The sequence below is a fragment of the Salmo salar genome, chromosome 14 (assembly GCF_965601325.2).
Source record: "Salmo salar chromosome 14, fSalSal1, whole genome shotgun sequence".
Taxonomy (NCBI): Eukaryota; Metazoa; Chordata; class Actinopteri; order Salmoniformes; family Salmonidae; genus Salmo; species Salmo salar.
Window position 1 is genome coordinate 14,629,094 of NC_138304.1, and position 13,873 is coordinate 14,642,966.

Consider the following 13,873-nt stretch of genomic DNA (forward strand, 5'->3'; position numbering starts at 1 on the left):
TATCAAACCAGTTGATGGATGTGATGTATCATGCTTTGAGCTACGAAGCAGGGCAACTGTCAGAGGAGTCATTTCTGGAGTCTCGGAGGATGTTGACATTGCTTTATTGAAGTAAATTCCAGGAGTGGTTGATGCACGTAGAATGAATTGTATGGTTAATGGCAGGAAGGAGAAGAATTTGTCTGTTCAAGTGTTTTTTTGATGTGGAGTCTCTCCGTACTCGAGTGCAGCTGGGGTATGTGTCCTATCCTGCTAGAGCTTTTGTAAATAGGCCTTTATGTTCTTTCTGAAAAATGTTTGGACATGTAAGAAGCGTCTGCAGACGAGAGAAGCCGAGGTGTGGGATGTGTGGGAAAGACCACAATTTAGGAGATTTTAAATGTTTAGTAGAAGAGAATGGACAAGGAGCAAAATGTTGCAACTGTGTTGGGGAGCATGAAGCGCAATCATTGGAGTGCCCGTGTAGGGTGAAAGAGACTGATGTTGCTAAAATCAGGGCAGTTGAGTCTTCTATGCAGGGGCTGTCAAAAGGGTAGAAAGAGTGAGTATATTTGAAGGTCCGGCGGTAGTGAAGACCGGTATGCCTACATTGGAGCCTGCACCACAGCCGGAGAATCCACAGCAGGACCCAGAAATCCTTCATGTGAAGAAAGTGGACTTTGTGTCATTTATGGGAATGGTGAAAAACGGAACTGGACAAGTTGAAAGGAAGTCGATATTATTGTTTCTGCAGCTGAACTATTTCTGTGAATTATAAGATTTTACATCTGAAGAGCTACATGGAGTACTGTCTAGTGCGGTCCCACCTTCTCAGACCCCAAAGCCTGAGTTGGGTTTATTTGTTTATTTATAAATTGACGTTAAAGTTTCTCAGTTCTCACCCCTCCCAGTAGGTGGCAGCAATACACAATGTTTGGATTTAGTCCACCAATAAAACCTTGTAGAAGAGGAAGGGGATGTCTGTATAACTGGATCATGGACTTCCTGTTCGATCAGGTCATACGGGTGAGGGTGGGGTCAGAATTGTCAGTGGTTTGAAGTGGTCAATGGTACTCCTCAGGGAAGTGCGGTTAGTCCAATGTTGTTCACCCTGATGATAGATTACATATTTAAGGTGGGACAGGGAGTGGGTGTGGCCTTGTATGCTGGTGATGGGGCTGTATGGAAGAGAGGTGAGAATGTGAAATATGTGATGAGGAAGATTGGTCTCTAACATGGGGGTTTAGGATGTCTGTGGCCAAGTCCTGCTTTATGGTGTTTTCTAGGAGGAAGGTTAAAGATGTTAGGCTGCAAATATACGGTCAGGATATAGGTAGGGTGTCTGAGTTTAAGTATTTAGGTACGTGGTTTAATGAGAGGCTTATGTGGAAGGGACATGTTTAGTATATGGAAATTAAGTGTAGGAAGGTGCTGAACCTCATGGGGGCAGTGGAAGGATATGATTGGCGGTCGGATAGACAAACACTGTTGTATATGTATCAGGCATTGATCAGATCATCTTTGGATCATGGGTGCTTTGTATATGGATCAGCAGCCAAAACGGTACGATAGTGCCTGGATAGGATACAGTCAAGGGCCCTGAGATTGTGTGTGGGTGCCTTCAGGATGACACCTTTTGAGGCATTGCAGGTGGATAGTGGGAAACTGCCACTGAGGATAAGGCCAGACAAACTTGCATTAGCGTACTGGGCGAGGTTGAAAGAGAGTTCAGAAGGACATCCTGCGGTCACGGCAACTGGGGAATGTTGGGAGCAAGGAGTGGGCAAGCAGAGGGCATACGGGTGGACAATTGGATAGAATATGGACTGGGAGAGAGGGATAGGGCCTGCAATTGCATTGGGGAACGTTCCTCAGTGGCTGTTTCTGAAACAAAGTATAGATGTGGATATGACTGAGGGTAGGAGAGAATGGGATGAGGACGTGAGATGTGTTGTGGAGAGATATATAGACAATTGTTTTTATTTGTTTTTAAGGATTCAGATGGTTCAAAGGATCCAGTCAGTGGTAGGGTGGGGGCAGGGGTGCATATCCCAGATTTCAATGTTCTAGTATGTAAGCGGTTAACTGATTGTGTCAGTGTATGCAGCCGAGTTGATGGCCATGATGATAGGTTTGAAATGGGTGGAGGAGGTGAAACCACTCAGAGAGGTGATCTGCTCTGATTCGACTGCAGTGTTGAGTAGTGTGAGGATGGGCTGGATAGGGGAGACTTGTTTGTGTAGATGATGGTGCTGTTAATGGGATTGGAGAGGATGGGTGTGGTGATAAACTTTTGCTGGGTTCCCGCCAATGTGGGTGTGGAGGGTAATGAGAAGGCTGATGTGATGACTAAGAGTGCAGTGAGGAGAGAGGGGGTAGATATTCAGTTCCCGTTGGGCCGTAGGGAAGTCAAGTCCTTGATCCGGGCAAAAGGGCTCGATCTTTGGCAAAGGGAGTGGGATGCTAGTAGTAAGGGGAGGCAATTTTATTGCATGCACCGGTCAGTTAAGGAAGAGGTGGGCAGTATGGGATGTAGGAGAGAAGAAGTTGTGTGGCGTAGACTACAGTTTGGACATACAGGTTTGAATGCCACATTGTGGATGATAAGGAGACATGAAACAGGTCCGTGTGATGAGTGTTTAGTGGAGGAAACTGTGGAGCATGAGTTGGTATTTTGTGAACTGTATGACGTAGATAGAGAGAGATTGTGTGAAAGGGTTAGAAAGGCTGGACGGGGTTTGGGGTTTGGGTGGTGTTGTGAGGGGAGGGAAGTGGTGTCTAGGACTCTATTTCACTTTCTTAGAGGAACAGGACTAAAGAAGAGAATTTCATGTATGTAGACCGTGACTGGCCTCACACTCCAGTAAGGTAGATGGCGGTGTATGCACCGTAAATGTTGGATGCGATCCGCCAACCCATTCTCGAAAAAGAAGATGATTATTTATTTTTTTGTCTACCAGACAGTGCAGCTGCTGCTGAGTCAAATTACTGAGTTTTTTTGGGGGGGAAGCGACTTCTGCTCAGGAAAAGATGGCGGAAACTGAGGTTTTGTTTGAAACTGCTAGTGAGTCGGTGAAGCTAATAGTACAGAAAATGGGAAACCAGAGAAGTAAAGCTGTGGTGGAAAATATGAAACCACTAGACTCATTTTTAGTCAGAGTAAGGGTTTTGGATCAATGCTACTAGGGAAATCCGTTTAACGTCTTGAGAAAAGTCTGGAACGTGTTGGAGGAAAGTGTGGAGTCGGTGAGAGTCACAAGAAGTGGTCTTATTAAGATTTTATGTGTGTCTGCAGAGCAGAAGAAGCGTGTTTTACGGTTTAAAAAGATATCGGAGTGGAATGTTTCCTGTATGGATTTTCGTAGCAGTGCGCCTATCAAGGGGGTTATTTCTGGGCTGGCGCAATAAATAAAGGCAGAGGATGTTACTGAAGACGTCGATGGAGTGGTTGGTGCCCGTCGACTAACCTGTATTGTGGATGGAGAAAAGAAATTCACTTCATCCAAGCAACTGTTCTTTGATGAAGTGTCTCTCCCTTCTCGTATAAAGTTAGGATTCATGAGATACCTTGTAAGAGCTTTTGTGGACAACCCCCTTCAATCTCATAGATGTAAAAGATTTGGTCATGTGTTAAGTGAGTGCTGAGGGAGGAATATCGTATGCCTGATAAAGTGAAATGTTGCAATTGTGAAGGTGAACATGCGCCTGAATTCCTGGAGTACACTGTTAGGGTGAAGTAAAATGAGGTGGCAAGGGTAAGGAGTGTCCAGCATGTCTCCTATCTGGAGGCGGTAAGAAAATTGGAAGGAATGAGAGGCGGGGAAGAAACAATGGTTGTAGAGCCTTCACGACCGGTGAAGGTTTCTCATCAACCGAGGGATAGTGAAATGCTACATGTTAAAAAGGTGGACTTAGTATTACTTAATGCAATGGTCATAAACTGTAGAGCACAAGCGGAGAAGTCGTCTAAGAAAATTGGAATCATTGTGAATGCAGCTGAAGGTTTTTGGGGTCTTCGTGATTTCCCATCCGAGGCCGTGCAAGAAATCCTGTTGGTGAATGTTCTGCCATCACAGGCCCCTGAGCTTGTGTAGGGATGTAGTTTGGAGTGGACTGTGGTTGAAGGAGTAGATGGGTTTTGTTAGTTGAAGTGTTTAATTTTGTATGATTTTCCCCCTTTCCCACAATGTATCTTTTGTTTCTTATTCAATACCCCGTCCGGTGGCGGTAATGCACCATTAACATTGTATGGCAACAGCTGTTAAACCCCATCAAAGAAGATTGGAAATACTTTGCGACTGACACATGGGCAAACTGTGAGTAAAAGGTTAGCTAGCAAACATTACTTATTATCCATTCAGATTAAATAGACCTAGCTATATTAATTACATATTATCTCAGTCGTTGACAATTTTAGATAATGCGCCAGATAGCAATCAACTCCATTCATGCTAGCTTGAGCGTTAGCTAGCTAGCTAGTTACTTAGCTAGTGAGTGCCTGTAGGACTGGTGCACGTTGTCTCACTCTCCTCCCTACTGCAGCAAAAAGGCACCCCAGCAAAGCAAGTTTTTATTGCGCTGTCCATGCTGAAACGGCAATATTTCAGCCATTTAGTTTTTTACTTGTTTCTGACTGAAAAGTTCTGTTACCGAAATAATTATTTTGGGGGGGAAACATTGCCTATTCCTTCAACCCTTGCTCTCTTTATGTGAAACATGTAAGCATTGCATGCATGTGACCAATAGGGCCTGACCAATAGCCTATCATAATCACATCAATAAATTGGTTACCACAAACTCCGAACAGAATAACATGTGACACCAAAATGGACGGACATGAAAAAGAAACTTGAAATTGGCAAATGTTTACTGGTTGCTCAGGAGGGAAAGGGGAAGTCAGATCTTTGGAAGACGTTTGACTTAGTCGTGGAAACAACTGGAGATCAAGAAAAAGGATGGTATAGGAGCAAGCGTTGCGTGTGGATTATGTGTGACATACAGTGTCTGTTAGATTACAATATTATTACTTTTTCTGACCATTTGGAACAGTGTAAACAACACTAAATAAGTACAGTATATAGAGTGTATTTGGAAAGTATTCAGACCCTTTGACTTTTTCCACATTTTGTTACGTTACAGCCTTATTCTAAAATGGATGAAATAGTTTTTTCCCCTCAAATCTACACACATTACCCCATAATGACAAAGCAAAAACAGATTTTTAGACATTTTTGCCAATGTGGTGTGTGTGTGTGTGTGTGTGTGTGTGTGTGTGTGTGTGTGTGTGTGTATATATATATATATATATATATATGACATTTACATAACTTTTCAGACCCTTTACTCATTACTTTGTTGAAGCACCTTTGGCAGAAATAACAGCCTCAAGTCTTCTTGGGTAAGACTCTACAAGCTTGGCACACCTGTATTTGTGGAGTTTCTCCCATTCTTCTCTGCAGATCCTCTCAAGTTCTGTCAGGTTGGATGGGGAGTGTCGCTGCACAGATATTTTCATGTTTCTCCAGAGATGTTTGATTGGGTTCAAGTCTAGGCTCTGACTGGGCCACTCAATGACATTCAGAGACTTGTCCCGAAACCACTCAAATCAAATCAAAATCAAATTTATTTTTATATAGCCCTTCGTACATCAGCTGATATTCTCAAAGTGCTGTACAGAAACCCAGCCTAAAACCCCAAACAGCAAGCAAAGCATGTGAAAGAAGCACGGTGGCTAGGAAAAACTCCCTAGGAAAAACTCCCTAGAAAGGCCAAAAACCTAGGAAGAAACCTAGAGAGGAACCAGGCTATGAGGGGTGGCCAGTCCTCTTCTGGCTGTGCAGGGTGGATATTATAACAGAACATGGTCAAAATGTTAAAATGTTAAAATGTTCATAAATGACCAGCATGGTCAAATAATAATAATCATAGTAGTTGTCGAGGGTGCAACAAGCACGTCCGGTGAACAGGTCAGGGTTCCATAGCCGCAGGCAGAACAGTTGAAACTGGAGCAGCAGCACGGCCAGGTGGACTGGGGACAGCAAGGAGTCATCATACCAGGTAGTCCTGAGGCATGGTCCTAGGGCTCAGGTCCTCCGAGAGAAAGACAGAAAGAGAGAAAGAGAGAATTAGAGAGAGCATATTTAAATACACACAGGACACCGGATAAGACAAGAGAAATACTCCAGATGTAACAGACTGACCCTAGCCCCCCGACACATAAACTACTGCAGCATAAATACTGGAGGCTGAGACAGGAGGGATCAGAAGACACTGTGGCCCCATCCGATGATACCCCCGGACAGGGCCAAACAGGCAGGATATAACCCCACCCACTTTGCCAAAGCACAGCCCCCACACCACTAGAGGGATGTCTCCAACCACCAACTTACCGTCCTAAGACAAGGCCGAGTATAGCCCACAACGATCTCCGCCATGGCACAACCCAAGGGGGGGGGGCGCGCCAACCCAGACAGGAAGACCACGTCAGTGACTCAACCCACTCAAGTGACGCACCCCTCCCATGGACGGCATGGAAGAACACCAGTAGGCCAGTGACTCAGCCTCTGTAAAAGGGTTAGAGGCAGAGAATCCCAGTGGAAAGAGGGGAACCGGCAAGGCAGAGACAGCAAGGGCGGTTCGTTGCTCCAGCCTTTCCGTTCACCTTCACACTCCTGGGCCAGACTATACTTAATCATAGGACCTACTGAAGAGATAAGTCTTCAGTAAAGACTTAAAGGTTGAGACTGAGTCTGCGTCTCTCACATTGGTAGGCAGACCATTCCATAAAAATGGAGCTCTATAGGAGAAAGCCCTACCTCCAGCCGTTTGCTTAGAAATTCTAGGGACAATTAGGAGGCCTGCGTCTTGTGACCGTAGCGTACGTGTAGGTATGTACGGCAGGACCAAATCGGAAAGATAGGTAGGAGCAAGCCCATGTAATGCTTTGTAGGTTAGCAGTAAAACCTTGAAATCAGCCCTTGCCTTAACAGGAAGCCAGTGTAGGGAGGCTAACACTGGAGTAATATGATCCAATTTTTTGGTTCTAGTCAGGATTCTAGCAGCCGTATTTAGCACTAACTGAAGTTTATTTAGTGCTTTATCCGGGTAGCCGGAAAGTAGAGCATTGCAGTAGTCCAGCCTAGAAGTAACAAAAGCATGGATTAATTTTTCTGCGTCATTTTTGGACAGAAAATTTCTGATTTTTGCAATGTTACGTAGATGGAAAAAAGCTGTCCTTGAAACAGTCTTGATATGTTCTTCAAAAGAGAGATCAGGGTCCAGAGTAACGCCGAGGTCCTTCACAGTTTTATTTGAGACGACTGTACAACCATCCAGATTAATTGTCAGATTCAACAGAAGATCTCTTTGTTTCTTGGGACCTAGAACAAGCATCTCTGTTTTGTCCTGCATTGTCTTGGTTGTGTGCTTAGGGTTGTTGACCTGTTGGAAGTTGAACCTTTGCCCCAGTTTGAGGTCCTGAGTGCTCTGGAGCAGGTTTTCATCAAGGATCTCTCAGTACCTTGCTTCATTCATCTTTCCCTCGATCCTAACTAGTCTCCCAGTCCCTGCCACTGAGAAACATCCCCACAGCATGACGCTGCCACCACCATGCTTCACCGTAGGGATGGTGACAGGTTTCCTCCAGACGTGACGCTAGGCATTCAGGCCAAAGAGTTCAATCTTGGTTCCATCAGACCAGAGAATTTAGATTTTCATGGTCTGAGTCTTTTAAGTGCCTTTTGGCAAACGCCAAGCGGGCTGTCATGTGCCTTTTATTGATGAAAGGCTTACCATAAAGGCCTTACTGGTGGAGTGGTGCAGAGATGGTTGTCCTTCTGTAAGGTTCTCCCATCTCCACAGAGGAACTCTGGAGCTCTGTCAGAGTGACCATCGGGTTCTTGGTCACCTCCCTGACCAAGGCCCTTCTACCCCGATTGCTCTGTTTGGCCTGGCGGACAGCTCTAGGAAGAGTCTTGGTGGTTTCAAGCTTCTTCCATTTAAGAATGATGGCGACCACTGTGTTCTTGGGGAGCTTCAATACTGCAGAAATGTTTTGGTACCCTTCCTCAGATCTGTGCCGACACAATCCTGTCTCGGCGCTCTACGGACAATTCCTTCGACCTCATGGCTTTGTGTTTTCTCTGACATGCACTGTCAACTGTGGGACCTTATATAGACAGGTGTGTGCTTTTCCAACTCACGTCCAATCAATTGAATGTACCACAGGTGGACTCCATTGAAGTTGTAAAAACAGCTCAGGTATAATCTATGGAAATAGAATGCACCTGAGCTCAATTTCGAGTCTCATAGCAAAGGGTCTGAATACTTTTGTAAATAAGGTATTTATGTTTTTTGTCATTATGGGGTATTGTGTGTAGATTGATGCGAAATGTTTTATTTAATACGTTTTAAAATATGGCTGTAATGTAACAAAATGTGGAAAAGGTGACGTGTCGGAAGACTTTCGAATGCACTGTATATGCTAGCTAGGCCTATTCACTGTCTCTGAGTTCATTTAACATAGTTGTAGCTAGTTGGCAAGCATATTACTCATCCTTTTATGGTGGTTCAGTTACTGTATGTTTTTTCCCCCCCAAATTGTTTCTGAGTTAGCTAGGTAGTTAGTTGGCTTAGTCTAGAGGCAGACAGTTGCTTTAGGTAGCTATAGCTAGCTAGCTACATATTGAAATGAAAGGAGTGTCACAATTGTTCAAACCTAGTTTAGGCTATGTATTTTGACTCTCCACTTAAACTGTGCTAATGTCTTCGTCCCCCACTGCCCAGACACTAGAGACTGCATGACCCTGAGAGTGCTTCTCCCACCACCAGCGTATCAAATGCATGTAGCTGATGTTACATATTGAAATTAAAATAGTTTCTCAAATGTTTATCCATTTTCACTGTCCCCTAAAACCTTGTTATGTCTTTGTCCCCCAGATTCTAATGACGACATGGCCCTGAAAGCTCAGGAGACTGCTGAGGGGAGGACAGCTCATAATAATGGCTGCAATGAAGTGAGCGGAATGGTATCAAACACTTTTTCAATACCATTCCATTTATTCCGTTCCAGCCATTACTATGAGACCGTCCTCCCCAAATAAGTATACATGTGGAATACTGAATACGATTTAATATGCAATACTGTAAACCAGATGTGGGAAGTAATGAATTACAAATACTATTGTTACTCTAATTGAGTAGCTTTTCAAAGTACTATTTTTCAGTAATTTTACTTCTACTTGAGGAAACCACGCACAAAGTGGCTGGACTCAAATCAATGCAGATTAACACCCTTCACATGGCAATGGACAGTATAGGAGTATTGCACATTCTGAGCAAAAGGAAAGGCCACAATTTGTGTGTGTGTGTGTGTGTGTGTGTGGGCTTGTGCAAGAGTGTGATGAGTGCCTTGATTATTGTTCAACTTTTTATAATCCTATTTTATAATCCCCAGGTTGCAACCAATATGGCTGAATATCTACGCCAGGCGACCGAAAGAACAAGAGAAACCGAACCCTTCGCTCTGACTCTCAGGGACAATCACCTCTACTCCCTGGCCATTCACCATCGTGACTGGGAAGACTCTGGAGCAGAAGACATTATGTTTTGCTGTTTTACAAGAATTCATATGGAAAATTGATACCTGGTAGGGGTTGGGGGAGTAAAGGGTAAAGTGTTTACTTTTCTTCACCCCCTTTCCTCAGCTTTAATTGCAAGGGCTACTGTGATTTTGAAATGATGGATTGTGCTAAAGTTTTTATTTGTGTGTTCCTTATTTGTTTATTTTTTGCATGACTTCCTTTTGGAGCTGAAATTAATAACTCAAAAAACATATTTTGTATTTTATTTACAATTTGTCATGATTGGCCATATGTCATTTTAAGAATTTCATAGACTGTGTCGAAAATTTGTAACATTGATTGTTATTGTTAGATATATTTTGTACATTTAGAAAATTAACAGATTATGTAATAGAGAGAAGGTAGAAAAATAACCCAGCAATAAAGTAAGAAATAACCCACTGCTGGGTCAAAAATACATGAATAAAAATAACCCAGCAAAAGAGTAAAAAGCAACCTACTGCTGGGTCAAAGTAATCACATTTTGTGGTAAATCAATAAACCCAACGTGTTGGGTCATTCATGTAACCCAACAGTGCTGTATTCAAATATTTTTTTGTGTGTAAGGAAAGGGGATGACTATGACATTGAACCTCTGTAGATAAGATATACTGTAGGCGTATGTTATTTCCAACCTTAAAAGTTTGGGGAATATTAATGTTTACATAAGGAAGATGACCTTGGATTAAAACCTCTACAGGATTGGTGGGTCCCCCGCGGGACGGTTGAGCTAACGTAGGCTAATGCGACTAGCATGAGTTTGTAAGTAACAAGAACATTTCCCAGGACATAGACATATCTGATATTGGCAGAAAGCTTAAATTCTTGTTAATGTAACTGCACTGTCCAATTTACAGTAGCTATTACAGTGAAAGAATACCATGCAATTGTTTGAGAAGAGTGCACAGTTATGAACTTGAAAAGTTATTATTAAACCAATTAGGCACATTTGGGCAGTCTTGATACAATATTTTGAGCAGAAATACAATGGTTCATTGGATCAGTCTAAAACTTTACACAAACACTGCTTCCATCTAGTGGCCAAAATCTAAATTGCGCCTGGGCTGTAATAATACATTATGGCCTTTCTCTTGCATTTCGAAGATGATTGTACAAAACAAACATGTATTTTTCCTTTGTATTATCTTCTAAATGATCTAATGTGTTATATTCTCCTACATTCATTTCACATTTCTACAAACTTCAAAGTGTTTCCTTTCAAATGGTTTCAAGAATATGCACATCCTTGTTTCAGGTCCTGAGCTCCAGGCAGTTAAATTTGGGTATGGTATTTTATGCGAAAATTGAAAAAAAAAAGGGATGGATCCTTAAGGTTTTTTAAGCAAAGCATTAAAGTCAAAACCCACAATTTGCAAAAACAGAACAATGTATTATTCATGCTACCAGCTAACATCAATGGACATGACACCACATGACAAGACACAGCCATTGTTGTATGAAAACATCGTGGTGCCACTTGGAGACTGACATCATGATCAAGTCATTTCACCATTTGACTGTCAGAGTTGCACCATTGTTTATGGTCATCTGAAGTTTTTTTATTTTTATTTCATGCATGGGCCAATGATGATGTAGCGTTACACAACATATGTATCACAATTGTGCACTCATATGAAGAGTATAACGAACTTCCTTCTAGTCGATATTGTATTGATTAGTAAATTAGTAAGGGGTATATGAAAGACAACATCTGAATGGGATTTTAAGCAAAAGATTGCTTCTTCTCTTCACACAAACACAGAACATGGGTATATATATGCAGATAAATAGAATGTAAATATATTGTAGAACAGCAAATAGGATATTAGTGCATATCCTACCTGGGAAAAAAACGAGTGAGACAGGGGTTGGAAAAAGGTTGCATAGGATCAATGAGATATAGGGTCCCCGCACTGCCACTTTACGCGATTTTTCGGAAGTCCCTCCCTGCACATTCATTCCCAATTCTCACGGCTGGCCAGGTCACCCGGCGGCTGGCAATTAAACGAAATTCTCCGTTTTGTGATGAAACCTTAGTCGCGTCCGCGATAGACATGTGTTCAGTTCTCATCCAGTCGCAGTGAAGCGTATAATACAGGAGGACGCAGTATGGGTTGAATTAAATTGGAAAAAGGGAGTCAGCGGTATAATCATAATTTATACTACAATGGACGAGCCAAACATTCTCAGACGTCGTGGGCTGCAGGTAAGAAACCCAATAATAAAAAAACATCAGCATAGTTATTGAAGATAGAAATGATAATGCTTTGCAGTTGTGTTTTGGCATTACAACATTAATGATAGGCCAACACAAACAATTGTTAAGCCACGTTAGGGCAAACATGCGTTTCTATTTTTCTCTAGGGTTATATTGTGATTGTCAATTGCTGTTTTACTAAACGAAATAATAAACGGTTTATATTGGGCACAGTTTTATGGCCAGTTCATGTGATCACAAATTATGGAAATCTCAAAGCAAATTCGCATCCCATGTATTGTGCCACCTTGTTTTGAAATGGTCATGGATCGGTTACCGTATCGATCCATTCTACACACATGAATGGTGCGTGCGTTGGCACTCAAGGGCAAGTTTGTGGATGCGGAAGTGTAGTTAATAAATCGTTTGTTTCTACAGACAGACAATTTTCTACAGATTGTCTCATTATTGCCAACACTAGGTTGCTGTGGTGATATGGGCGTTGAGGTCAATTAAATTCAGGGGTGGATGATTGGTAAAGATATCCCTTTTTATGTTAACGTATGTGTCTTATATCCAGTATAGATTACTCAATTCTAGTCCTTCTGACGGCCCAACGTGTTCAGTTGTTTTTAATTCCAACCAATTACTCAGATGGCGGCTTTTCTGTTAAAATCCCTTCAGCATTGTTTGCTCTAAACCTATTATTATAAAAGACATGTTGATGGGAATGTGCTTGCCCCATATCCAAAATAAGTGTCTTCATTTTATTATATTGATTGACACCTTCATCTTACATGAGCTTGCAATGAGAATGTGCTTTTGGTTGTGAAACGACCTGCTTGTATCTTTGAAAATACAGCACACTGAGGCACATCATTTTCGGCATGCTTATGCTCTGTACATTATCATGCATATTCTACATACAAGGGTTTCAGAATCAGAGCAAACGGAACAACCTACAAAATGACTATTAATGAGAAGACCTACAGAACTAGGCCAGAGCTATAATATCTTTACATATAGGAGGGGAATGAACAGCAGGGGACATGGCTGTCATAGACTAAGTTCATAATCAAACAGCCTTTACCTTTTGCAAGACTATCTTTACTGCCATTGTCACCATTTTAATGAGTTGCTCTATCTCAATTCCAGAAAGAGCTGAGCCTTCCACGAAGGGGGAACATGTAAGTATCACTAAAGATCATCACTGGTTAACTGTGCTCTTGTTAGTGTTTGATACAAAACCAAAGGGTGTCACAAGGTGTTATTTGTCACAATAGCTGACATGTACTTGGCACTTCCATGAGGCAACACCTCTTAAAAAGCTGCTTGTGAATTGTCTGTAGGCAAATGTGGTTTCACACCCCAAACCAGTTTTGCTAGTGCCTTGAGGTGGCAGATAGGCCTTACGTTAGAAAATATAGTTGGACATGTTAACAAACAGCAGTAGATTGAATGAGAATATCAACTGAGTGCACAGAACATTAGGAACACCTGCTCTTTCCATGACATAGACTGACCAGGTGAAAGCGATGATCTTTAATTGATGTCACTTGTTAAATCCACTTCAATCAGTGTTGATGAAGGGGAGGAGACGGGTTAAAGAAGGATTTTTAAGCCTTGAGACAATTGAGACATGGATTGTGTGTGTGTGTCATTCAGAGGGTGAATGGGCAAGACAAAAGATTTAGGTGCCGGGGCCTCCCGAGTGGCGCAGCGGTCTAAAGCACTGCATTGCATTTCTTGAGGTGTCACTACAGATGGGTTCGAGGCGGGTAACAAGGTGTCGCACAATTGGCCCGGCATCTTCCGAATTAGGGGAGGGTTTGGCCGGCCGGGATGTCCTTGTCCCATCGCGCTCTAGCGACTCCTGTGGCGGGCTGGGTGCATGCACGTTAACACGGTCGCCAGTTGTACGGCGTTTCCTCCGACACATTGGTGCGGCTGGCTTCCGGGTTGGAAGCGAGCAGTGTGTCAAGAAGCAGTGCGGCTTGGCAGGGTCGTGTTTCGGAGGACGCATGGCTCTCGACCTTCGCCTCTCCTGAGTCCGTACAGGAGTTGCAGCGATGGGACA

At 42.8% G+C, this 13,873-nt stretch overlaps 1 protein-coding gene and 1 long non-coding RNA gene across 2 annotated transcripts in view; one reads left to right on the plus strand and one right to left on the minus strand.

Moving 5' to 3' along the window:
- Positions 1 to 5,579: 5,579 nt before the first annotated feature.
- Positions 5,580 to 11,561, minus strand: LOC145860329 (uncharacterized). The gene is made up of 2 exons (XR_014380311.1): positions 11,441 to 11,561; positions 5,580 to 6,069 (listed from the first exon to the last, which is right to left on the minus strand). It is a non-coding gene; the product is annotated as an uncharacterized LOC145860329 (long non-coding RNA).
- LOC106568951 (microtubule-associated serine/threonine-protein kinase 3) overlaps positions 11,562 to 13,873 on the plus strand; it is a 60,108-nt gene continuing 57,796 nt past the window's right edge. Inside the window, exons 1-2 of the mRNA XM_082960752.1 lie at positions 11,562 to 11,805; positions 12,952 to 12,983. Of these exons, the coding sequence (XP_082816878.1) occupies positions 11,767 to 11,805; positions 12,952 to 12,983 (71 nt within the window). The 5' untranslated portion in view covers positions 11,562 to 11,766. The remainder of the gene's footprint in view (positions 11,806 to 12,951; positions 12,984 to 13,873) is intronic.